Source organism: Lissotriton helveticus, chromosome 9, assembly GCF_964261635.1.
Source record: "Lissotriton helveticus chromosome 9, aLisHel1.1, whole genome shotgun sequence".
In the NCBI taxonomy this organism is placed as follows: domain Eukaryota; kingdom Metazoa; phylum Chordata; class Amphibia; order Caudata; family Salamandridae; genus Lissotriton; species Lissotriton helveticus.
Window position 1 is genome coordinate 532,815,111 of NC_136070.1, and position 26,453 is coordinate 532,841,563.

General features: G+C 45.9%; 1 protein-coding gene across 1 annotated transcript in view; it reads right to left on the minus strand.

The window, feature by feature from the left end:
• Positions 1 to 26,453, minus strand: part of RAB4B (RAB4B, member RAS oncogene family) — a 222,034-nt gene that overhangs the window by 47,144 nt on the left and 148,437 nt on the right. Inside the window, exons 4-5 of the mRNA XM_078660396.1 lie at positions 22,862 to 22,924; positions 5,329 to 5,483 (exon numbers count right to left, since the gene is read on the minus strand). Coding sequence (XP_078516522.1) covers positions 5,329 to 5,483; positions 22,862 to 22,924 — 218 coding nt within the window. The remainder of the gene's footprint in view (positions 1 to 5,328; positions 5,484 to 22,861; positions 22,925 to 26,453) is intronic.

Genomic DNA, 26,453 nt, shown 5'->3' on the forward strand with positions numbered 1-26,453 from the left:
CATGCTTCAGGACCCCTTTTAGCATCGGAAGAGTTTTCACAGTTTTTTCTGCAGCAGAGAAAGTGTCAAACAGAAAGTCAACTTCCACAGGGTCAGCATGCATTTCCACCGTATGGTTCATAGCTGCCCTTTCAATCAAGGCATTAAATGCCGCAGAGTCTTCAGTGGGAGACGTTTTCACGCTATAAACCTGAGGGTCCTGTACAACCTGCTGGTCCCCTTGATCACCAGTGTCCATCCACGAGTCCTGTTGCTCATCAGGGTCTGTGTTTGCAGGAAAACTATACTCCTCATCTTGCTCACCCTCTTCCCCATCAGAGCAAGTGGGTGAAGGTGTTGCACTCCTCCTAGGGTGTGGAAGAAGGTGCTCAACCAGTACTGGTGCCTCTGGTGCTGGTCTCTTCCGCTTTAGAGGAATCACCAACGATTCCAGGGGCTGGGATGTGATTTTCCTCTTGTAGAGCGTGAGTTTTCCAGTGTCGGCGTCGATGATATGCGCCGACTGCTCCTCTAGCACAGGTTGTCGATGACTTAAACCTCCACTCGGGTGAGTTTGCGTCGACACTGCAGAGTCCTTGGTCACCATCCGTGGTGAAAAGGCCTTCGGCGCCACCTTAGGCGGTAGAGTGTAGAGGATCGGCATCGAAGTCTTCTTCGGTGGGGCCAACGGCTTAGGTGCTGAAGGTGTCTTCGACGCCGACTCCTTGTCCCGTATCCGCTTGAGGGAGTCCGAGACCTGCTTCGTAAAGGAAGCGGATGGTTTCGTCGACCCGACCGATGACCTCGATCCACCTCCAGGGGAAGATCCGAGCGTCGATGACTTCTGTTTGGCCGCTTGAGGCGCAGGCGCGTCGCCGACTGAAGCGCCACGATCAGCTTCCACGGTCGCAGGCGTCGACACCGACAGCTTCGGGTCGACAGCCTTTGCCTTTTGCGTCGGGCTCCAGACTTCGGCTCGGTGCCCTATGCCGACTTTGTCTCGACGGCCTTCTTGGCTTTTGGATCGGTAGCCTTGCCCGCTGTAGGCTCGATAGTCTTCTTTGACTTCGATTCGACCACCTTGCTGGATACCGGCTCGACGACCTTCTTCGAGCTGGGTTCCTTGACCACTTTCGGCACCCTTGCCTGGTCGATAGCCTTTTTAGACTTTAAGGAATCCGAAGACGACGGCGTCGATGGTGGAGCAGACGTCTTCGGTTTCGATGGCGCGTCGTCCATCTTTGTTTTCGTCGACACCGATGTTGTTAGTTTCGGTTTCGATTTCGTTAATGGCGGCTCCGCTGAGGTGTCCGTAGCCGGGCCGGAAGGCGGGGCCGTGGATCGAGGTGTAAGGTCGTGGGTAAGGCCGTGTGGCGATCCCGTGACCTGAGCCATTGTAAGAGTACGAACGGGGCATAGCTCTTCCTCCGAGCTATCTTCCATGGCCCCATATGCCTCTTCGTCGTCCCCTACCTCATTGACGTTTTCTTCTAGGTCTTGGCCTTCGACGTCTACTCCGTAGTCGTGCTCGACCTCCGCCGATGTGGGTGAAATTTGCAGGTGATGCTCTAGCTCGTCTGCTTCAGGGTTTTCGAAGATGTCGTCCGGCGCCGGGGCCGACCGCTGGGCCTCGAGGCGCGCCACGCGCCGAAGCTTGATCGTTTTCTTTGATCTAGATCTCGAACAGGCTATACAGCTGGCCTCGTCGTGGTCCGGCGACAGGCACTTGTTGCACACAGGGTGCACGTCGATGTGTGGGTACTTCGAACCACACACGGGACAGTTTTTGAACGGACTCCGTTCCATGCCGTCGAAAGTCTTGCTGCGTCGACAGGGCCTCGATGACCGAAGTCACCCGACTCCTCAGATATCCGACTCGACGAGTTGGAGTATACACGAGACCGAACACGAACAATACCGACCGAGTAAAAGAAGGCCTTCTGGCCTTGAAAAAGTTTTTATATCGATTCCGAACAGGAGATGTCGAAATCACATCCGAACCCAATGGCGGAAAAAAACAATCTGGGGATGGAGTTGATGCCCATGCGCACTGTAGTCCAGGGGAGGAGCCACCTATCTCGTGATACTTCGAAGACTCTTCCAGGACAACAACGTGCAATCAGCCGGACCCAACACTAGGCGGCGATCTATGCTATAGATATGAATTTAGCAGCCCACATGCCTCGAACACATATATATATATATATATATTTATATATATATATATATCCCCAAAAGAGGGGTGTGCATTATATATCTATATCCACATGTATCTTTCAAATGCGGGGCAGATTGTGACCCTCAGGGGAAAACACACATTTCTTTAAAAATAAAAGAATATATACATATATATGTACTGCATATACCACATGTCTACCATCTGCAGATTATGCAGAAGATGGTAGATTTGTTTCCAGATTGCCTCAATTCTTTTCGACTATCTGGGGAGGTCAGAGGGAATGAGTTGAGGGTTTTTTATTTTAAATATATTTTATTATGTTTTATGATGTACAAAAATTCCTAGTAGGTGTTACAAACATTAACAACAAATATATGGAGCACATTTACTTCGTATATGGTTATTCAAGCAGCAGTAATTCTGTTCTTGAATGACAGCACAGTTGGAACAAGGCAGTGCATCATACAAACAATCTGCCTATTTGCCTCCAACATGCTCTGTACCTGGCGGTTAAGAGCCCTCTCTCTCTCCAGTCATGTGTGGTTCTATAGTTGCAGAGAGTCCTTGAAGTCCCTCTAGCAGGCCCAGTCCATGGTAATCTAATCTATCCAGTGGCCCTAATGAGTTAAGGTTAATCATTCTAGTGGAAGTCTGAACTACCATACTTTCGGAAGTAGGGTATTCCATAAAAAAAAGCAGAGTCACTTGGTCTGGATGCAGCTCTAAGGCAGGTTTTGTCTGAATCAGAATGAACTGCGACTGGTCATGTCCAAGATGGATTTGGTTCGGAGTCAGCAGGGCAATCCTCCTCTGGCATGGGCAGAGTCTGGGCTGGAGACAGTAATGGATGTGTATCATGGTGACAGACGTGGAGCTGGCTCCAGAGCTGAAAATGAATCCAAAGCGGTTTTGGGAGACACAGGCGGCGTGGAGGACAGATGTGCAGGAGGTAACCCTGCTAGAGGCCTCCACAGTTTCATGGGTCCAAAGGGAGCTGGCAGGGTACCAAAGATGCACAACATAGCTTCCTTGAAAGGCTTCATCTACTGTGATATTGCCATGGGCCCCACAAATTCAGGGTGCATCTGATCTGCTGCAGGATCGGCTCCTCAGCGGGCGACCAGGAGAGGGATATGGGGGCACCCTGATGTCCTCAAGACTTCTGAGAGAGAGAGTGGCAAGACTGGAATGGATCCAACTTGGCCTTCTTACGCTTCTCTTGGACTTTGACTTCTCTGAAGACCTGGATCGTGATGGCGACCTGCCGTTGCAGGAGCAGCCCAGAAAGCAGGAAAATGTTCACGATCTTATAAGCTCAACTACATCTTGACTTTGAGAGCGAGCAGGATTTAGACAACTGCGTGTGCTGTTTGGAAATGAACAGCTTGACTTTGCAATCCCCGATTGACGTCAGGTGCATAAGGGCACACTTCTCGCATGGCTTGAAGTCTTCGCCCGAAACCGAAACACCAGAGATCTGCCACATGAAGATATCTCAGAGGCATCTACAAAGGCGCGAAAAGAAAGGGACTGATGTCCGCATGTTTGGGTGACATTTATATGTGGCTCCAGCTATCAATTCCAGGGCACAATGGAGTTTATGTGGAGCCGCATAACACCAACCGGCAAGCAGGAGCTACAGTGAAAAACCTCTGGATCCAGTGTAGAGTCTGGGTTTACTCTAAAGTTGAGGAATCTGTGGTTAGAAGAATCCATTAGAAAATAACGTTTTCTTAGCTCTTCAGATCATGGTTTTGTAACCTGTAAGTGCTAAAAATAACAGGTGCTGAATTACTTAATTTGATAATACTTTGTGCTGAAGGCTAAGCTGGTTTGGCAGCGATTTGAATTTGTGACTTGCAAGTTACAGCATGTGTCAGTGCTGAGCTAATAACTCACTGCGACATCTTACCAGCTATAATAAACCAAGTTCACAATTCATTTTTGAAACGAGCATGATTTAATAAGTATTGGATACATGAACAAATTTGCCAGGTAAAATACGAAAATCCCAAACAGGATTACAAATATTATAGATAACCTTATGTTACTACGAATCAATAGGAATCAATAGTACCTGTTGCTGGGTATGTTACAGCTTTTCACAGATCCCCATAGAGAACTCACCAACTTCACGAAATCCTACAGTGAGGACCGAATCATGCAGTAATTGAATGTAGAGTTTGGGCGCCCTCTGGCGGCTATGACGGTTAGCTGTCGTCTGAGATACCTAAACTACAGTAATTCCAGAGTTAAATCGACTACATTTATTTATACTAAATGACACAGAATCAATCACCCAATTAAAGTGATGCCTCTCCCGTAGTAGCTCTCTTGAAGCTGATGATTTAAAAAGTTTTGCAAACCTCTACCTAAATTCGTAAAAATGTCTGGGATGACGCTCCTAGCCTACGACGGCTGCATTTTCTAATTCACTGTACAGTTTGTGGCCAAAGCAGCTACTGAAATAGAAATGCAAAAGCAAGAACAAAACAATTACAAAAAAAGTTCAGCCAGAATTTTTTTTATTTGCAACATACACAGACCCAATACAGATTCCTGGAAATTTAGGGTGCGTGAAAATATGTAATGTTTTTCTATCAAAAGGTTTTGAAAATGTTGTGAAAATGTAATGAAATGTGTATGGACTGTATAAAAAAAGTCAATAGAAACTGACAGCAGATTCATTTGAGCAGAAAATCTCAATTTTAGAGATATTTTCTGGGCCTGCTACAGTCAAAAATCAGACAAAATCGTGTAATGTAAAGTTTTGCGAAATTTCACATAATGCAATTTTTTAAAATTTCATTGACATTAAAATTTTACTCAGGTCTTCACAAAATCTGATCAGAGAATCACAAAAGTGGTTACTGAATTCTGTTAAAAGACCATTATAGATTACATGGTTAAATACAATTAAGGGGAATAATTTGGCAGATGAAAAGTGAACACATGATCATGCAACTTAAAAAGTCTAACCTCCTTAAAGTTCAGAGTTTTAGACCAAGATGAACTTTGAAAGGAACAAAATAATGACCACTATATGTCCTGCAAAGAATTCAAGATTCATTTTTTTTCTTTGAAGTCAGCAACTCTCAATGACATACCTGCCAATAGAAAATGTATTATTTCAATGATGAGCACATAAAAGCACTTTTAGGAACACTTACCGCTTTCTTGCGCGAACCGGGAGGCCTCTAGAAACGTTACTTCACGATCTGCGTCAAGATCCTTCTTGTTTCCACACAAAATAATGGCTATATTAGGGCTGGCCAGGGTCCGTGCATCTGTCAACCAATTAGTCAAAGCGTTGTATGTCTCCCGGCTTTCAAACCAAGACAAAAACAATGAAGGAAAAAAAAGCCATTCAAATATAAATTAAAAAATAATTTTAATTAAAATATCAAATAAAGGTATAAGGATCTTCAGACTACATAAACCAAGACATTGTTTTGAGATCACAGTCGAAAAATCGGCGCTAGCTGGCCCACTGCACTTGTACCTTCTCTTAGACAAGAAACCTCAATCAATAACATGGGTGCATCACCGAGATTTTATTGTTTCATAGTGAATGCTGACCTCAAAAGGGGACTCAGAAAACTGGAAGCTCGGGCATGGGAATACCGCAAAACAAGTAACCTGTGACCGGTTTCGGTGTAGCACCCCTCATCAACCAGGCTAGCTTGAATCCAGAGGCACAATAAGCACAGGATCCACGTGTGGGCATACCCGGCGCATTTAGGGCGAGAACGCAAAAGATACACAGATGATGGTCGAAATGTAGAGTTAATCAAACATTCACCCCCAGTCAAGAGACCTGGGTTAAATCCATCATTTTTTTTCTCACCATGCCACCCCAGTTTGGATTCAGCCATATGCAAATCAGTCTTGACCCTGTGCCGCATGGGAACAGTCCAGCCCGAACTGTCAAACCAGGTCTTCCCTGGACCGGGAACAAGCATCCTGGGACCGGTTTCGGGGTAGCACCCCTCATCAACCAGGTTAGCTTGAATCCAGTGGCATAGTGAGCATGGGATCTATATCTGGGCATACCCTTGGCCATTTAGGGCAAACATAGCAAACACAGCAAGATGATGGACGGAGTGCAACATTGTTGTGTTTGCTATGTTCGCCGTAAGTGGCCATGGGCACGCCAAAGACGTGGAGAAGAGTTATTCTGCAACATCCACCATTTTGTGTGAATTCAACATGCTACCCTGCTGCTTCTCCAATTTTTAAATTGATTTTGCCAATCATGATCGCACATCATTTGTAGGGTAAATATCATGGGTGGGCTGGTGAACTTGAACTTTGGTGGGGCACAAATGTATACCTGAATTGCAGTGAGCGAGCATACACTGAACCCCACTCTCCCCGAAAGTGCACACTCCCCAACTCCCCATTTAAAAAATAAATACATTTTAAGGTGGAAAAAGCTGAATTTTATAGCAGATGGATTGTAAGTGACAGACCAAAAACCTACATAGCATTAAAGGACATTACAAAAGAACACATTAAAAACTTACAAAGAATGTATAGTTTGTTTGTCAAGCGAACCAGACAATCCACAGGTATATGGAGACCAACCAGGTCAAATAACCTACTTTTTGTTGTTTTAATTTACTGTGTGCTATAGAAACAGAAAACAACCAACCCTACTGTTATTCTTAGTGGTGATCTGGTCAAGTACCATAGATTGAAGTCCCGAGAAAAGCAGGATCTTGTTGATAGGGCAACATCTACCAAACATGCAAACAATGTAGTATTGAAACAAATGAGAGGGCTTAGGATGATCAAGGATCCCAAATCCACAGAGTAAAAACTTCTCGTTAACTGTGAAAGCAGCATTATATGGCTCAAACAGGCATTGCAATTTGCCCTATCAATCTGTGCTGCCTATCCAGCCACTTTCTTCCATTTTTTTTCCATATGAAGGACAATAAAAGCGATGTAAGTGTTCATTTTAAAAGTTGTATTGAGTACCTTCAGGTGGGCAAGTTATACAGGAACCTTCTCATATAGGTTGTTCCAGGATCCAGCATACAAGTGGAGATATTCAATGTTCATGCATCTCAGTTAAGATCACCCGAGGGGGAGGAAACCAACTATCCTGCATCTAAATCTTCTCAGCATTATATCTACTCCAGAACCAAAGGTATTTTACCATCTATAAAACTTGCTGACAACAAGTGTGTGCCAGCCTTCACATTCTATTCCTGCTGTAGGGTACTAAAACTTGGGTTTTAAAACCCAGCAGCAAAACAGACTCCTCAGAGACTACACAAGCGTGAACAATAAAACCTCTCCACAGGTTCTCAGTGTAAGCTGGACTATTTAAAGAGCACTAATGCTTACAAGTTTATAATAAATGCAACCTTAAAAAAAATGTTTAAAAATACTACATTCCACACAGTTTCTAATTTCACACCTTAAGTAACAAGCAAAAAAACACAAACACCTCTCTGTCGTAGAGCGCTCAAATAGGAAAATGTTTACTTGCACTGTAAGCATCTGTTCGTGGCATGTAGTGCTGTAGATTGACACAGTGTGCATACTCTTGCAATCTATTTTTGGGCTCAGATGTATGCAACTTATTTTTCTTCAAAGAAGTCTTCTAGTCTGTGGGAAGTTATAGCATGGGCATTGAGTTCATTCTGTCATTGCTTAACATTCACATTTCATTACCAAGCTTGTCATGCTTACCTGTATGGTCTTCCTAACATCAATGCTATTATCCTGTGCCCTATTGGTTAAGCTTTGTTGTTGTTCTCACATTCCATATTTCATGGAGTGTTCATTGTCAGTTGGATCTTGCTGTGGTGGCTCTTGGATGCTCCAATAAATAGCTAGTACTTATTTACACCATATTGTATGTGTATACTCATTCCAACCAACCACATTTTGCCGACGAGTAGAAAGAACTCAGAGGGAGCATCCAGGCATCGTTGGTTATTCAGTTTGTTTTTGTCAATATTGACATGGAAAGCAGTCAACGGTAGATCAGCAAAGGCGAGAGTTTCGTGGTCTGAGAAAAAGCGCCAGGAATTGTATGCGGGAACCAGAACAGAATTATTGACAGCTCAGTAAGTTTCAACATCAACTTGCCGGTATCAAAGAAAGCAACTGACACTTTGATCGCAAGCGAGTGACAATGCCTATGAACATCATCGGGAGCATTGGAGGAAGTTGCCTGTCTAGTTTCCAGATCAATACCATTTTGGTACTATTGTGCGTGCAACATGCTTGGCTTATGCACATCATCACAATAGGCACCATTTTGGGAGTACAAACGGGTATTGAAAGAAAACACTAGACGGGTTTTAACAAGTATTTTGTGCATTGATAGAGTAAACAACGGAACAGTAGTAATGCACACAATTAAATTGTAAGTATTAAACACTTTATTTGTGCGTCCTACATGGTGAGGTGCACACCTTTTCTGCATACAACAGATCAGTTTGTACTTTGCTCTTTGTGCAGAAACATATTTAGTTAACAGAACTTCAGTGGTGCACACACCTTACTTCGTTTACTAATGTTAATTGTGCGTTCATCACTGTGACGCGCACACCTTTCTAACTTGTTTAAAAACTGTTTCAGTATTATATTCTTAAGTGACTAATTTTAACAAATTATATCATTTAACATTTAAACATGACTACCAAGAGTGGAAATTGACAAATCAAAACTGATTTGTATTCACCAAACATGAATGGTTTGGTGGAAAGATTTAAGAAAACATTAGTGGAAGACAGTTAGCTATTACAGTGAACACTGATGTTAAAAAACATGTGGCGGATTTACTGTGGTGGTGGATTTACTGTGGTGGGATCAGTGTACACCACATTGTACAACCAGATTTTCTCCTTTTGTGTACTTAAAGGAAGGAGGCCTAGACAAGAATTAAATCCTACTTGGTTGTTCTCTAAAAGGAAGACTTGCAATTAAAAAAAAATTATGATACTGTAAAAAGAAATGCTGAAAAGAAGAAAACAAAAAAATCAAAAACTAGTGGAGATAAAGTCAAAATCAAGCTGCCCTGGGCATGTACAGAACGGGTGTTCCAAATTTTCAACATATCGAAAATTATTAAGACGGGAAATACATCTGTCTTATTAAGCAACAACACATGGTGGAGTATTACTAGATTGGCTAAGTTAAAAACAAATAATAAAGGTACCGATGTGGGTGATCAAGCAGATTTTACAAGTGAATCTATTGAGATGAAAAATAATGATCATGAAAATGGAAGATTTCACCAGAAAGTGTTTGTGCATCAGAAATGGTTAAGGAGAAAAGAAACACTAAGTTGCCAAATTTGCGAAAGAAATCTGAATATTTTGTTATGTAATGATTGATTGTATTTTATTTTTTAATTTTATTTGCGAATTCTGTACGTAATGATCCATAGGTTTTGTTGTTTTTTTACATATCAGGAATGGATATATGTGGTAAGTTATAGCATGGACATTGTGTTCATTCTGTCATTACTTAACATTCACATTCCATTACCAAACTTGTCATGCTTCCCTGTATGGTATTCCTAACATTACTGCGATTATCCTGTGTCTTATTGGTTAAGCTTCGTTTTTGTTCATATAACATCCCAGATTCCATTGACTGTTTGTTGTCAGTTGAATCTTGCCGTGGTGGTGCTTGGATGCTCCAATAAATAGCTAGTACTTATTTACACCATTTATGTGTGTGTATACTCTTTCAAACATACCACATAGTCACAAGGTATAGTGACCACCTATTGCTCGTATTGCGCACTGGCATTGGCTCTGTTGTTAGATTGCGTTTCCCGCACGGCTGGTGAGTATGGAAATAGAGAATAGAGATACAGAAGATGACCATGTGAAGAAAGGAGAAGGAAAAGTATCTGCATCATCCAAATGTTTTCAAGGAGGAGGATTGGCGCATGTAAATCTTTAGTATCGCATGCAAAGAACAGATGCTTACAGGGTAATATTTTATATTTGTGGCATGTGTAGCTGCAGATTCACATGCTGTGCATTGACTGTAAACCAGTCCTCTCCTAATCAGTGGCTAGCCAGCGGATGTTTCAGAAGATTGAAAGATTGTACAAGGAAAGCTTGGCCAACATTAGTTTGTTGGAAAGCTAAGACAGCCACACAGTTATGCTTGCTGAAAGTGTATGGGGTACACCGGGTAGCTGTTCTGCAGATGTCAGCTATTGGAATGTTAACTAAGAAGGCAATAGAGGCCTCTTTTTAGCTTATAGTGGGGTCTCGAAGGATAGGTAAATGAAGTTTGGCTCTGGCGTAACATGTCTGGATACATTTGACCAACAAACAAGCTATTCCTGCTTTGAAGAGAGCATGGCCCTTTTGTGATTTGGCAAAGGAGACAAAGAGCTGCTGTGTCTTACACGCCTCTGCCACGGACTCTGGACGAGGGAAGAACAGTGGGACTTTAATAGTTTGACTGAGGTGAAAGTAAGAGATCGCCTTTGGTACAAAAGTGCTTTTTGTCCTAAGGACTAGTCTATCAGCATGAACTTGAAAGAAGGCTTCTTCTAGTGTAAAAGCCTAAAGGTCACTCACATGCCCAATTGAGGCAATTGCCACTAGGACAGCTACCTTCCGGGAAAGGAATTGTAGAGGGTATGACTGAAATGGATCAAAAGGAGGGCCAATAAGTCTGGGGAGGACTATGCTGCGATTCCAGGTGGCAGGAGCAGGAGACATCCCGGGTAGGATTACTCTTAAGTCCTTCCAGAAAAGCGTTAACAACTGGAACAGTGATATGTATTCCCTTTTCTGAAGGTAGGCAGCAACAGCAGCTATATTAAGTCTAATGGAGGTGTAAGCGAGGCCCGACTGTTTCAAGTGAAGAAGGTAACAGACAATATCTTGGACTGCTGCATGGATAGGGTTGATGTGCCTAGGCATAAAGTAGGGCACAGATCTTCTTCATTTGGCTGAATAGCATGCTCTTGTTGAAGGTCTGCGGGTCTCTCACAAGATGGCAATACACTCTGGGGGTACGTTGAGATAGCTAAACATTTAACTGCTTGGGGTTCGGTGTCCCAGCGAGCGTAGGCTCTGTGCAAGATATTCCGACGTGCTGGACAGCCTCTCGTGAACTAACAGAGAGCTCGAGGAGGGTGGTGAACAAGGGCTGTCTAGTCTAGGTGGGGGCCACAAGGATGTGAGTGAGGGATTTTTGTTGAAGCTTTCAAACTACAAACGGAAGAAGTGAGAGAGGCAGAAAAGCATAGGCAATTATCTCCGACAACTTCATCTATAGTGCATTGTCTAAAGACTGGGAATACCCGGTGGCACAGTTTGGGCTTTTTTGGTGGTGGCACAGAGGTCTACCTCAGAGAAAACCCACCGAAAAAGTATGGGAGCAGAACTTGTGGTTGGAGCTCCCACTCGTGAACTTGTTGCTGCATCCTGCTGAGCAGGTCTGCAAAATCATTGTACGCTCCCTGTAGGTACTTCGCCAGTAGAAAAGCTCTGTGATGGAGTGTCCATCATCAAATGTTCGGAGCGAACACAGACAACTGTGGAGAGTGAGTACTGCCCTGCTTCTGTAGGCAGAACATGGTAGTCATGTTGTGCAAATGAGGACCATCTTGTGCTAGGTGTGGCAGATGAATGCCTAGAGGGCTAGCTGGGTGGTCAGCTACCTGGGGGACTGGGCCACGAAAAGGCTGGCATTAAAACAGGTTGTTACTATTTCACCACTGCGGCCCATAACAACACTTGATCCTCATATTGACACTAGGATTGTGACTACTTTGCAGCTAGGCACTCCTGCAACGGGCGCAGGTGTAACTTGCCATGGGAACATATGGCAATACAAGAGCCCATCATGCCTAGGAGGCGCATGATCGTCCTAAACGTTACTTTAGGAGCTGGCTGAAAAAGGGAAAGCAGAGATGGTAAAACCTGCACCCTTGTAGGGCTGGGATTGGTGGCAGAGTTGAGTACCGCCCCTATGAAGGGCAGGGTTTGAAAGGGCTGGAGGTACGACTTTGTGGTATTGATGATAAACCCTAGATCGTATATGCTATGGTGGCCTGTGTGTGAGCCAAGTCAAGTCAAGTCAAGTCATAACATTTATATAGCGCACTACATACCCAGAGGGTTTCAAGGCGCTTAGGAAGGGGAGGAGGATTATTTGTCAAATATCCACGTTTTAAGCTGCTTTCTGAACGCTAGGTGATTCTGGGTGAGGCGAAGGTAAGCGGGGAGTGAGTTCCATGTTTTGGCAGCCAGGTATGAGAAGGATCTGCCTCCCATGGTGGTCTTGTTGATGCGAGGTACAGTGGCGAAGGCTTGGCTGGAAGAGCGAAGTTGTCGGGAGGGGGTGTAAAAGGACAGTCGAGAGTTGAGGCAATCTGGTCCGATGTCGTAGAGTGATTTGTGTGCGTGGGTAAGCAGTCGGAAAGTAATCCTCTTATTGACGGGTAGCCAGTGGAGGTCTTTAAGGTGACCAGAGATGTGTTCGTTGCGTGGGATGTTTAATATGAGCCTGGCTGAGGCGTTTTGGATTCGTTGTAGTTTCTTCTGGAGTTTAGCGGTGGTACCTGCGTAGAGGGTGTTTCCGTAGTCCAGTCGGCTCGTGACTAGAGCGTGGGTGACTGTTTTCCTTGTATCGGAGGGGATCCAGCGAAATGTTTTTCTGAGCATGCGAAGAATGTTAAAGCAGGAAGAGGATACGGCGCTGACTTGTTTGTTCATTGAGAGTGAAGAATCCAGGATGACGCCAAGGTTCCGTGCGTGGTCTGTCGGGATGGGTGCATTTCCGAGGGCTTCCGGCCACCAGGAGTCGTCCCATGCAGAGGGGGATTTACCTAAGATGAGGACTTCTGTTTTGTCTGAGTTCAGTTTCAGACGGCTTTGTTTCATCCATTCGGCGACTTCTTTCATTCCTTCGTGTAGGTTAGTTTTGGCGGTGCTGGGGTCCTTGGTGAGAGATAGGATCAGTTGAGTGTCATCCGCGTAAGAGATGATGTTGAGGTTGTGTTGGCGGGCGATGGCCGCGAGGGGGCTCATGTATACGTTGAAGAGGGTGGGACTGAGTGAGGATCCTTGTGGTACGCCGCAGATGACTTCGGTGGCCTCGGACTTGAAAGGTGGGAGGCGGACTCTCTGGGTTCTTCCGGTGAGGAACGAAGTGATCCATTCCAGTGCCTTTCCTTGGATTCCGATGTTTCTGAGGCGTTGTAAAAGGGTGCTGTGGCAGACTGTGTCGAAGGCTGCAGAGAGGTCGAGGAGGATGAGGGCGACTGTGTCTCCATTGTCCAGCAGAGTTCGAATGTCGTCTGTTGCTGCGATGAGGGCGGTCTCAGTGCTGTGTTTGGCTCGGAAGCCAGATTGTGAGGGGTCGAGGGATTTGTTGGCTTCAAGGAAGGCGGCGAGTTGGTTGTTGACGGCTTTCTCGATGACTTTGGCCGGGAATGGAAGAAGCGAGATGGGGCGGTAGTTTTTGAGTTCGGTGGGGTCTGCTGTTGGTTTTTTCAGAAGGGCGGTGAGTTCAGCGTGTTTCCAGTCTTCTGGGAAGGTAGCGGAGTTGAAGGAGCAGTTGATGACGTCTCGGAGGTGCGGAGCTATGACGGAGTCTGCTTTGTTGAAGATGTGGTGAGGGCATGGGTCTGTGGGGGATCCAGAGTGGATGGAGTTCATCAGGCGGATGGTGTCCTCAGTGGAGATTGGCTTCCAGGCGTTAAGGGTGTTAACGGGGGGAAGATGGTCAGCTGATGGTAGGGTGGGTTGGCTTCCGGGTTGGTTGACAAAGCTGTTGTGGATGTCAGCAATCTTGTTGTGGAAAAAAGAGGCTAGGGAATCGCAGAGGGTTTGAGAGGGGGTGATGTCGTTGGAGTTGGCCGAGGGGTTGGAAAATTCCTTGACGATGTTGAAAAGTTCCTTGCTGTTGTGGGCGTTGTTGTCAAGTCGATCTTTGAATGCTGTTTTCTTGGCTTTCCGGATCAGTTGGTGGTGAGTACGGATGGCGCTTTTGAAGGCGTCCTTGTTGCTGGTGGATGGGTCTTTTTTCCAGGCCTTTTCAAGGGAGCGGCATAGTTTCTTGGACTTCTTGAGGTCGTCATTGAACCATGCGGCCTTCTTGATGCCAAGTTTGTGTTGACGTTTTTTCAGTGGTGCTAAGGTGTCGGCGGTGTTGGATAACCAAAGGGTGAGGTTGGAGGCGGCTTCGTTGGCGTTAGAAGAGAGGGCTGGGGAGGTTTGAAGGAGCGATGTGGAGATCTGTTCTGTGGTGATTTTGTTCCAGTTTCTTTGTAGAGTTGGTTGGAGGTGGATGATGGGTTTCGGCTTGTTGTAGGTGAAGTGAACGCAGCTGTGGTCAGTCCAGAGGAGATCCGTAGTGTGGCTGAAGGAGACATGGTTGCTGGAGGTGAAGATGGGGTCGAGAGTGTGACCTGCGATGTGGGTGGGGGAAGTGACCAGTTGTTTAAGTCCGAGGTTGTCGAGGTTGTCTAAGAGGGTGGCGGTGTTGCGGTCGTTGATCTTTTCAAGGTGAAAGTTGAGGTCTCCCAGAAGGATGTAGTCTTTGGAGGGGAGCGCGTGTGGGGTGATGAAGTCCGTGATGTCTTCACTGAATTTTGCGCGTGGTCCTGGTGGTCTGTAGAGGAGGGTGCCTCTGAGTGTGGTCTTGGGGTCGATGTGGATCTGGAAGTGAAGGTGTTCGGAGTTGGCGAGGTTGGCATCAGAGCTGGTTGAGATGCGGATTGTTTTCTTATGGACGATAGCGATTCCACCTCCTGTATGGTCGGTGCGGTCCTTGCGTGTGATCTTATAGTCATCAGGGATGGCGATGGCGATGTCAGGGGCGGAGGAAGCGTTCATCCATGTTTCCGTTAGGAAGGCGACGTCAGGAGAGATGGTGTCAAGTAGGTTCCAAAGGTCAATGGCGTGCCTGTGGACCGAGCGGGTGTTGAGAAGGATGCATTCTAGGTGGTTGGGGTCGGGAATCTGTGTTGTGGTCGTAGCGGAGTTGGTGACGGTGCTGCTGAATTTGCAGGAGTAGCAGGAGAAAGGTCCATGGGTGCGTCCAGGAGCGGCTTGGACGCAGGTGGGGGCGCGGCCGGGGTTAAGGGCTAGGAGGGTGGCGGCATCGTAGGTAATGCGGGGGGGGGTGGGCGGCGAGAGGGGCAGGGGGTCTGGCGCTGGGCGCGGTCCAGGCACGGATGGGCGTAGACGGGCTTACCTTTGGCGCACCTTCGGCGCGGATTGGGCGCGGTCGCTGCGCGTGAACGCTGCGCGCGGGAACTACTGTCATATAAGGAAGAGGAGGGGGGAGGGGCGAGGGCGACTCAGCTGGGAGGCGGGGCGGGCTGACCACGAGAGCAACAACAAACAAAATGGAGGAGGGGGGAGCACAACAGAGCGCCTGGGAACAAACGCGCTAATACAGCAGCTGAAAAAGTACACTTTAAAGCCAATGCGCGTTATATGCAAAGCGGCAGCCAGGCAGATCAATAAGAGGCACACAGGAGGCAAATGTCACAGAAGCGCTGCAGTAACGATACCAGTACACGCCAGGGGGCACTGGGAGCGACCACTCCGGCCAAAGCGAAGAGCGAGTCACAGCGCTTCCAGGCAGGGAGGCGCTGTTTGTATCCTGTGGGAGGGCGACTCAGCTGGGAGGCGGGGCGGGCTGACCACGAGAGCAACAACAAACAAAATGGAGGAGGGGGGAGCACAACAGAGCGCCTGGGAACAAACGCGCTAATACAGCAGCTGAAAAAGTACACTTTAAAGCCAATGCGCGTTATATGCAAAGCGGCAGCCAGGCAGATCAATAAGAGGCACACAGGAGGCAAATGTCACAGAAGCGCTGCAGTAACGATACCAGTACACGCCAGGGGGCACTGGGAGCGACCACTCCGGCCAAAGCGAAGAGCGAGTCACCTAGCACTGCTATTTGGTTGCGCTCTTGATGAGTCAGTCTACTAAGTAAAGTCGCAGACACAGTTTTTCCGGAGGTGAGCGGCTACAACTGAAAGACACTTTGTGAACACCCGGGGGCTGTGGTGACCCCAAAGGGCAGCATTTGTTATATTATGTTATGTTAATTTTTATTTATAAGCGCATTATCACCTGCAGGTCTCTAAGCGCTATCAGAAACAGAGATCTAGCCTTCACAAGAGGGGACTCAGATTGCGCCCCATGCCTCTACAAAGAGCACTGTTTTTAATTTCTTCCTAAACGGTAGGAGGGTGTGTTCCTTGCGTATGTTCTCCGGCAGGTTGTTCCAAATGTGGGGAATAGATGAGGAGAAGGCTCTTCCTCCTTTTGATGACTTGTTAAATCGTGGACAGGTCAAAAAGTTGGCCTCAGAGGAACGCAACGCCCTAATAGGAGTGTAGTTGGCTTGATGTAGCTAGGGGCTTGGCCATAGATGGCTTTGTGCGCGATACAGAGGCCTTTAAATGTTGCTCTCTGTCCAACAGGGAGCCAATGCAGTTGTTTAAGGAGGGGTGATGCATGTGTTTGTCTGGGCACTCTAAAGATAAGGCTGGCATTTGCAATTGGTAATACTGGCCACTTACCAGGAAGCAGAGGAACTGACGATATGCATGGCAGATCGAGGGCAGTTATGAAGTTGTCTTATTGTAGTTAAGGGATGTCATCCTGAAGGGCAACCATGTGGAACTGCTGTGACAGGATGTATTGTTGAGGGGCTTGAGGCCTAGTATGGGCCTGAGAGACTGGCACTTCTTGGGGAAAAATAAAGTACAGGGAGTACAGTCCCATGCCGCAGTGGTGGAGTGGCACAAGCTCTATGGCCCATTTACCAATAAATGCCTCCGCTTCCTCTTGAAGGAGGCACTGATGTTCTGGGGAGAGTGTGTGTTCGCGGGAAGGGATGTTTGGAGCTCACAAACACCACCAAACAGTAATCCTTGCTTATGATGTTGAGGACCCATTGGTATGAGGTGATTTCCAACCATCGGGAAAGAAACCCTGTAGTCTTGCCCTAGCAAGTGTTATGTATTCTGGGGAAGCACAAGCAAGTCACTGCTTTGCAGGGGTGGCCCCCATAGTGGCTCCGCGCCACCGCCTCCAGAGGTAGCCCCCTTTTAACCTCCCCTTCTGTAGTAGCCCCAGGGAGGGGTCTCCTGCATTTGTTGTCATTGAAAAAAGGTGGATGCCTCGGGGGAGGCGATCTTGCAAGCTCCACAATACTGAGACTGTGGTAGAAGGGCTGTGTAGTGCTCCCAAGGCCTTTACGATATCCGTGTACTACTTTATCTTTTGAGTATCTGGTAAACCTGCAGTCCAAAGAGGTGGGCAGGTTGAGCAGGTGCTGATGGACTTCCAGCTTGAAGCGACAGCATGCAGCCAGGCATGTCAGCAAAAAAAGGACGCTTGAATTTATCCTGCAGGACGTGGTGTCAGCAGCTTCCAGGGCACACTGAATTTTGGTGTCAGAGATGAGCTTGCATGGCAAAAATTCTTGTCCCCTCTTTTAGTACTGGTCCATGAGGTGCAGAATGGTTGTGGGTCTAAGGTAGGCCTTCATTGAACCGACACCATCTTTTATCCTGGACAAATGTTCTTCAGTTGCCGTCCCCTTTACACAATTACCTTTTACACACATTTGTGTGTGTGATAATATTGGATAGGTTTCTCTGAATCTGCTTCACTTATAGACCCTGCTTTGCCTAACATTATCATGATTACTTGAACACCACGTACAAGGTCTCGACACACATTGTGCAAATTTAATTCTATTTTTCATCCACGGGGCGACATGAATATCTATAGGCCAAAACAATGCTGGCTGCAGAGGAATCGCAATGATGCTTTTCTTAACCAGCAGGGTTGGATCATCCAGCACGAGGACTCTTGGCTATACACGCACACACTCGCCCCAGACACTTAGTTTAGGGACAGCATAGTAGGAGTATGACCAATTCTCTATATTATATTCTATGCCTGCGTATTTACATTGTTTTACCATCGTGGTGGAACTTTTTATTCTGTTCAACGTTCTGGTGCTTTTAGTGACTTTCATTTGCTTCTGTCTATTGATCATTGCAGCACATATATTTTATAGAAGAATCACGCTGGTTTGATAAATATTGAAAACGTCCCTCTCTGTATTTCTTGTGTGTTTTTCTAAGAGTGCTAGAGCACGAGTGACTAAGCAAAAAGGTTCTAGATCTGATACCACGCTTCCTGTGGGACCAGGGTTGTCATGTTCAGTGGTTGCCAGAAATCATTTGCTGCCCGACTAGGGTTAGGGGGGCATATGGTGGCACTGTGAGCTAGCTAGTCTAATGGGCAACATATCCTCAGGGTTTGCATAAAATCAGTCTGACAACATCCCAACGTTTATGTGGTTCACAAACATGCAGTTCCTACTGTGAGGTGGAAACTACACAACAGTAGTAGCTCCTTAATCTCATTCCAGTGTGCCATGTCCTACTGGGAAATCAAATCGACAGAGTTGGCAATGCGCCAATGAGTCATAGACTGAACGACACGTTTAACTGCTTCGCCTATCTTCTTACTTTTTCTGTCTAGAGGTAGTGCATCGCCTGTGGCCTGGGCCTTGACATGCTTGCAGGCAGAATAGACTACAAAGGAGTCTGATGGAAGTTGTCCCCTAGGGTATAACAGGTCAGAAAAGGACACCTTATATTTCCCTCGGTCCGGTGGAGCTTAAGAATTATCGTCCGATATCATTGCTCCCGGTCCCGGCTAAGATCCTTGAAAGGCATCTTAATTTTCACCTCTCTTCCTATCTAAGGGACCATCAATTGCTGGATTATTTACAACACGGCTTTAGAACCCTGCATAGTACGGAAACGGCCTTAAGGTGGTGTTCAATAATATCCGTATGCAGGTCGATGCAGGCCACACTACTTTGCTTATCCTTCTCGACCTCACAGCAGCCTTTGATACCCTGTCCCCTGTGAGGCTAGTAGAGCTCCTCAGGGAGATAGGGATCGGGGGCTCAGCGCTGGGGCTTCTTGCTTCCTTTCTGAATGATCGGACCCAGATGGTGAGCCTTGGGCCTTTATTCTCTGCTCCCGAGACTATGGGGTGTGGAGTCACTCAGGGCTCCTCCCGGAGTCCGACGCTTTTTAACATTTATGTGGCCCCGCACGCCAAAGTTGTTAGATCGTTTGGTTTGGAGGTTTTATCCTATACAGATGATACGCAAATTATGGTTTCTATTAGCCATAATATCTGAGATGCGTCTTCCAACTTTAGGCTCTGCTTGGAAGCAGTTGCATCCTGGATGAGCTCAAACTTCCTTAAACTAAACGGGAAGAAGACTGAGGTGTTGATTTTTAGCAGTAGTTTGGATATCTGGTCCAGCGATTGGTGGCCTGAGTCGTTGGGCGCCTGTCCCTGCTCTGTCTCACTTGGAAAAAATCTTGGTATTTTGGTGGATAACTCTCACACCATGAGTAGGCAGGTGAGCAGGACAGTTTCCACCTGTTTCGGGATCATTAGAACTTTAAAGAAAATTTCACCTTACCTTTCATTGGATTCCCGTAAACAGGCTGTGGCCGCACTTGTGACATCCAGACTAAATTACTGTAATGCCCTTTATTTGGGCATTAACAGAGGTCAGATTCAGCGCCTGCAACTGGTGCAGAACGCCGGGGCCAGGTTTGTGATGAACCTACCTAAATGTCATTCCATCTCCCCCTCTCTTAGGGCGTTACACTGGCTGCCCATTGACCACAGGATTCTTTTTAAAACCTTATGCCTAGTTCACAAGCTTTTTGGCACTGGTCCAGAGGGTATTAAAGCACTCTTACATGGTTATAATCCCTCTAGGAATCTCAGGTCGGCTGATAAGAACTTGCTTATAGTGCCAAGGTTTAGCAAGGTTAGATGGGGAGGTCGTGCCTTTTCTCCGGTCGCCGCCATACGTTGGAACTCCCTTCCTCATGATATTTCCGGCCTTTCTTCTCATTTATTGTTTCATAAGGCCCTGAAGACTTGGTTCTTCACTCAGTCTGTAGCTTAACTCTCTCTGCCTCCATCATGTATAGTCTGCTTTAGCGCTTTGATGCCCTTGGGCTAAGTTTGCGCTTTATAAGATCCAATTTCATTCATTCATTCATATTTCTAATTCACTGAAGGGTGATAACCTTGGCCTTTACAGACTCCTTAAAGATGTCGGGAGCAGGCTTAAGCATTCCCTTAAGAATGCGGAGGTACTGCACTAAGAGCTGGGAAGAAGAAATCGTCTCCAGCAAGAAATCATCATCCTCCGGTAGTTTATGCCATCTTGACCTTATGGTATGTAGTTAGCTGTGGAAGGCCTCACGGTTTTAGGTGGTGTCACCAGGCGGGGAAGGCTTTGCAGGGTTATGGACGGGATCGGCATCCCCAGGTGGGTCGATGTCAATCATCCCACGGGTTGTACTGAGTGTGTGGGTCGAAGGGCATGTCATAAGGATCAGAGGGGTTATCCTGGGCAGTCTCCTCAAAACCCGGAATGTGGTCATCCCTTTGGAGAGTGAAATGAAGACTCACAAAATTGTGAGGATGAAGGGTGGAGAGGGGTCGGTGGAGGTGGAGAAGAAGACAAAAGAGGAGCAGGGAAAAGATGAGCTGAGGTAGACGAGGCAGAGGAGTGGTTGAATAGTCATATTGCTGTGAGATCTTAGACCTGGGCTCCACTGGTTGGTTAAGGGCCTCTTTAACTGTGAGGTTCTTTTTGGGAAGAACAGAGCCTTTAGCCTTTGGAGGAAGCTGAGCAAGGATCCCACTAGTCTGTGGGTGAAGGACAAACCGCTGCTGCCAGGCGTCAAGCTCATCCTGAGGCATTGGAAGTGTTGAGCTTGATTTTTGGAAAATGGCACATTGGCATTTCAGCACCAAAGATTGTCTTTGTACTGGTGTATCTTCAGCCCAGAGATGGCCTTGAGATGGACTTCTAAGGTGGCAAGGCAAGGCCAGTTGAAGCCGAAAGGTGTGGGTTTGGTACATGCTTCAGCACTGGGAGCTGGGTGGGTGACGGTCCGAAGAGTGGTGTCGTTGCCAATCATGGCTTTCTGCCAGTGGTGGACCGGAGACCTCCTGACGTCCTTCTGGGCTTGAAGCTCGACCCCCTCAAGGGCGATGCTTGCCCTCTTTTTTGGTGCTGGGGATGTAGAGGGGGGGTGAGTGGTTGTATTCACAGCTGCAGTTTTCGGTAGATGCCGCTGGGGAAGCCGCAGCTCATTGACTTCGGAGCAGGAATTCTCTTATAGCAACAAGACCAGATCCTCTACGGGTGGAGTCCCCGGCTGAGGGTCCACTTCAACGTCCTGTTCACCGAAGAGATCTGGAGTATCACTGCTCTGTTGATGAGTCAAGCAGACCGATGTGAGTCTTCGAGCTAGACCGTAGAACAAGGTTTACTTATTACAGGACGCAATGGCAGCAGCACAGGGAACCTTGTTGAGCCTTTGAGACAGACAGAGGTTATACACCTGATGGAGGTCTGTCCACGGAAACTTGGTGCAACACTTCAGGCAGTTACGTAAGGGAGTCCTTTCCATCACAGATGGAACATTTTCAAGCATCAAATTGCACAGAAGGCACAGAGCAGGGTGCAGAAAAGTCAAGGTCATGGTACTGCATGAGGGTACACAACGCTTTGAGACAAAGAGAAGAGAAGAGAACATTATATACGTAGTCTAGAGGATCTGAACGGGACTAGCAACAACATCACAAGCTCGGCCCATCAACCCAGAGCTTGGTGAGAATACGTCTGAATCAGATGGTGGAAAGAAAATCTAACAATGGAGCCAATATCCATGTGCATAACCAGCAGTAGGTGGAGTCACTGCACAAGTGGCACACATCTGAATCCAACACTAGATGGCAGGAGTATGCACAGCATGTCTATTTACAGCTACACATGCCACAAACAAAGTGTTTCTCAGGCTGCAGAAAACCCAAGATAAACCTCCTCCTTTGTCAATGGCCAGTTAAGATTCCTTCCTCCCACTCTTTGTAAAAAAATTCTTTGGATTCAAACTTGACATAAATAAAATACATGTATGTGCCCCCTAAATTTATAAATTCCAACTCCTTCTCTTAATCACACAACACCTTAGCCAAAGCCTGCCTCTGGGCACCGAAAAACGTTCAAACATATACCAATGCCATCAAAACAACACTGTCTTTAGATAGGCTCTTTACTTTTCCTCTCTTTGTCATTCAGAACCCATTGTGGCTAGAATAAGCTTTACTTCAGATCCACTTGTTTTAACAGAAAAACAACTTTACCCAAATTCGGAATTAACATTTCCTTGCTGTTTCATGTAACAAGCATGATTTGTGTTTCAGCATATCCCCCGAAAGAATACTTTGCCTGCATGCACAGAAACGTTCTGAATCACTTTTAAGGTTTACAGCAAGAGGATCACATATGCTGTCCTTAAGGAGGAAAGCAAGTCTAGTGTAAAATTATTCACAAAGAAAAAGGCTGCCATGTTCAAATGCGAAGAAATTTTTATGGAAAGTATGAAAATGCAGCCGCAATGCTTCATAACCTTATTGTTTGCACAGAGCTTGTTTTGTAAAATCTCTGTGCCCTTCAATGGTACTTTGGAAAGCAACACATTGATCTAGTAAAATACCCCCCCCCCCCCCCCAAAAAAAACGTTTAAAGACATTAAAAATAATTTCATTATAACTCGGTCACAAGGCCCTCGCATCATACAAAGTAAGGCAATAGGGAACCCACCTGGTTATGTCATAAACAAGGAGTGCTCCAGCAGCACCACGGTAATAGCTCCTGGTGACCGACCTGGTGAAAAAAGTATATATATATTAGTGCAACTAGGAACAATGCAAAGATGTTGGTGAAAAGCACAGTTAAAATAAAAAATTTCAAATCTTTTCCTCTCGTGCTTTCCGATGGAACACTACATTTGTTGGGCTTTCTAAAATGTGGGTTCTTTTTTGAGACTCTGTTCTTGTGAAATGTGTACTCAGTTACCTATGTTGAAGAGACACATACGCTATATCAATGTAATAGATACATGGGCTAAGCCTTCAGGACTTCATGGGCACAGAGTAAAATCCACCTGGAAAACAAGCATTGGCATAGCCAATAGGTCTCACCTTTGGGACATTATAAGTGTTTAGCCATGCAACAGTTGATGTTGTTGAACCAAGGATATTGTGCTGCATAACTAAATACGTATAAGGTCCCAAAAGCGAAACCTATTGGCTATGTCAATGCTTGTTGGAGAAGTGTTTCTGGGTGTGGTTTGGATGGGTGTTTAGTTTTTGTTGGGGAGCAGAGTCTGTGTTGGGGTGGAGTGCCACGCAGCTGCCGAGAGGCTACTGACTTCTCATTTTTTACCAAAGTGTACAGACTTCGGCATCACCACGTGCACACAATTGGTGGCCTGTGGATCCCCATGCACTCATACAAGATCTCACAAGCACAGCAGTAGATCAGACAACGATGAGCGCTCTTTCATGCCAACAAACTTAGAATTGTTCACTTGAGTGACATTTTTCCCTCTGACAGGTGTGATGAACAGTAGGCTGGGGAATGAGGGATATGGAAGCCAGGTATGTCCTCAATGCATGTATCCCCCTGAGGCAGGCTTGAGTTATTGAACATGTCAGACCAGTAGGCCACACACAACACCTGTAAGCACCCTCTTTCTTCATTGTTTCTGCTGTAATGTTTTTGCATGAGAGTTTGACACTAACAAAACAACCCCGTACACTGGCCATGTGAAGACTAGAATGTCTACTTATTTTGTTTTCTTTCTTCCATTTGTTTTGGTCTACTTTTTAGGGAATTGCCAGAGGTTGTTTCAGTGAGTTTAGCAGGGGTAGAGGTTAGATCTAAAGATCTCACGGAGAAGGATTGTCTATCCAAAGGTGGATAACAGTAGTTCCAATAAGTCAAGAGCTGTAATCTGTGTTGCAGTACAAAAGAGAGGGTTAAACAAAAAATGCACACCAGACTTACAGCTTAGACCTCATGTGTCTCTAAAACCAGAAGGTCGGTAAAGCTCAGATTTAGTAAATCATGAACGTTTTACTCTGAACCACAAAGTACGTGTTATAAAAATAAAAAATATAGAAAAAAATAAATCAACGAATATACTGAAAGCAAGAGACGCAAGCTTGATGTCAGGTGAATACTAAAAGTATAGCAGCAGGCGCGTGACCTTCCAATGACGGCCTCGGGATACAGGGGGCGCCGCAGCGCTTTGAAGTCCCATATTCATAGCACCGAAGAAGCGGAGCCCTTAATGTCTGCTGAAAGGCTAGGGTATAGGGCCAGGCAATGCATAGAAAGTACTGAACACACCTTTGAAAACACTAAGCTTCTTGTACTACAAAGATGGCCTTCGAGGCGCTCAAAGGGAGCACATGAGCTACAGAAAGGAGTGCGCCGGAACTTGAAGTGCACTTTAATCTTAGAAGGAAAGCCCCGAAAAGTTCAATTAAAGGTAGGGGTGAAGTTCAGAGTGCTTTGAAGTTTGTGCTCGGACTGGTGGGAGCTAGATGGGTGCTGACGGAGGGTACTCAAAGAACTGCCAGAAATGTATGGTGGTTGCACTTTTCTGGTAGCCCTGAAATGCAACAAAGGGTGGGGGGGGCGCGGTATGGGCTGTTTGAGTAGGTGGAATGGTAACCCAATGAATTCTGTGCACTTCTAAAAACCCTAATTCCACCTCCCTTAATGCACATCTGAAAACAGCATAATCAACTTGGAGACATTAACCTGTAGACATTAGTCCCGAAAGCAAGTCAAGTACCTAGCTAAGATCAAGTAGTTATTAGAAGCAGCTACTACTCTCTAGAACAAAATATGTTTTATTCTCGAGGAGATAAAAGGCCTGTAAAAATGGGAAAAATACTAGAAATTGAGCCACATAAAATAGTTTGTATGAAGGCATGCTGACCATTTCACAGTATTAGCACACTGAGTAGAATGTACGGCGCTGGTCTGCCAATCAATATGCTTCCTTTGCAGGCTATATTTACCCTTATAGGTCGCAAAGGGAGCCTCTTGTATTGTAATTGCATTTGTATAGCACTTAGTTTTTTTGGCAAGTAGCACGCTACTCCAGGACCCATAGAGGATTAGTGTTGAATTAGTATAGCGAAACATGCAAGTACATTTTAAGTGGTGGATATGTTAGTTAGTTATTTGGATTCGGAAGGATAGCAGAAGGATAGAAGAGGAAAGAAGGTTTGTATTTATATTATCAGTCTAGCTCCCAGCGTTCGCAATGTAGGCCTAAGGAGTCCTGCAGAAGTACGATAGGCCTCTCACCTGAATGTTTGGCAGCTTCATTCTCCCACACAGCTCCTTCTGCCTCTTTCAAATCAAACTGCCTGTATATAGATTGTTGTGCGGGCTCTTCTTCTTGTGTTTGGTGAAAAGAAGCCAAATTACCCAACGAAAAGTCGAAAAACTTGAACTTCTTTTCGTGTTTCTTTGACTGATTGTGCTTCACTTCATGCAAGAGCTTGAGCCCAGACACCATCTGCGTAGTGACAGCTCAGTTAGAAGGGCTCATGCTCCTGCAGTGCTCCCTATTTTGGGTGTGTGTATATATGTGTGGGCGCCAATAGCCTTATAGCCCTCACTTGCAGGGCAATAACAGCCGTTTATTACCCAGCCTCGTTATGCAATCCCTCCTGCAGCTCAGGCCCATAGCTATGGGAGGGTAATTAACACAGGAATATTGAGAGCTCCATGAAGACAACAAAGTGTTTGAGGTTCAATAAATATTGGAATAGATTATCTGTTCCAGCATTTTAATGTTTGTTTTTCTGTTTCTCACTATTTGTTTTAGAACATTCAATCCAGGAATGGTAGAATGTTCTAACAGCATTATAACTTTTCAATAACTGGCTAACATTGTTGTTAAATGCCTTCTCCCTTATTATAGGCACAGAAGCGGACCTTTAACAACTGCTATTGCCTACAACGACCTCATTTTTTAGCTGTACCTCTACACTATGTTGCCGCTACTTACTACCAATGTCCTTTCATATACAGCTGGTTCTGTTTTTTATGTCTCTGTCACATCACCTAAGGCAAAATACTCCCCTACAGCTACCACCAGACATTTCTACGAAACCACTAATTCTAGCACATGCCCCTTGCCCAAACGCGTTCCCTTGCTCGCGCCCCAACCTGCGCCACTTCTCCCTGATATATCCATGACTGACACTGTTCTTTCTTAGTTACAAAAGCAAAAACAACAGGTGATGGACAGAATGCAGAAAAATGTCATACATTCACCCCAGTACAGAGATCTGGGCCTAAATCCATCATTTTTTTGCTCACCATG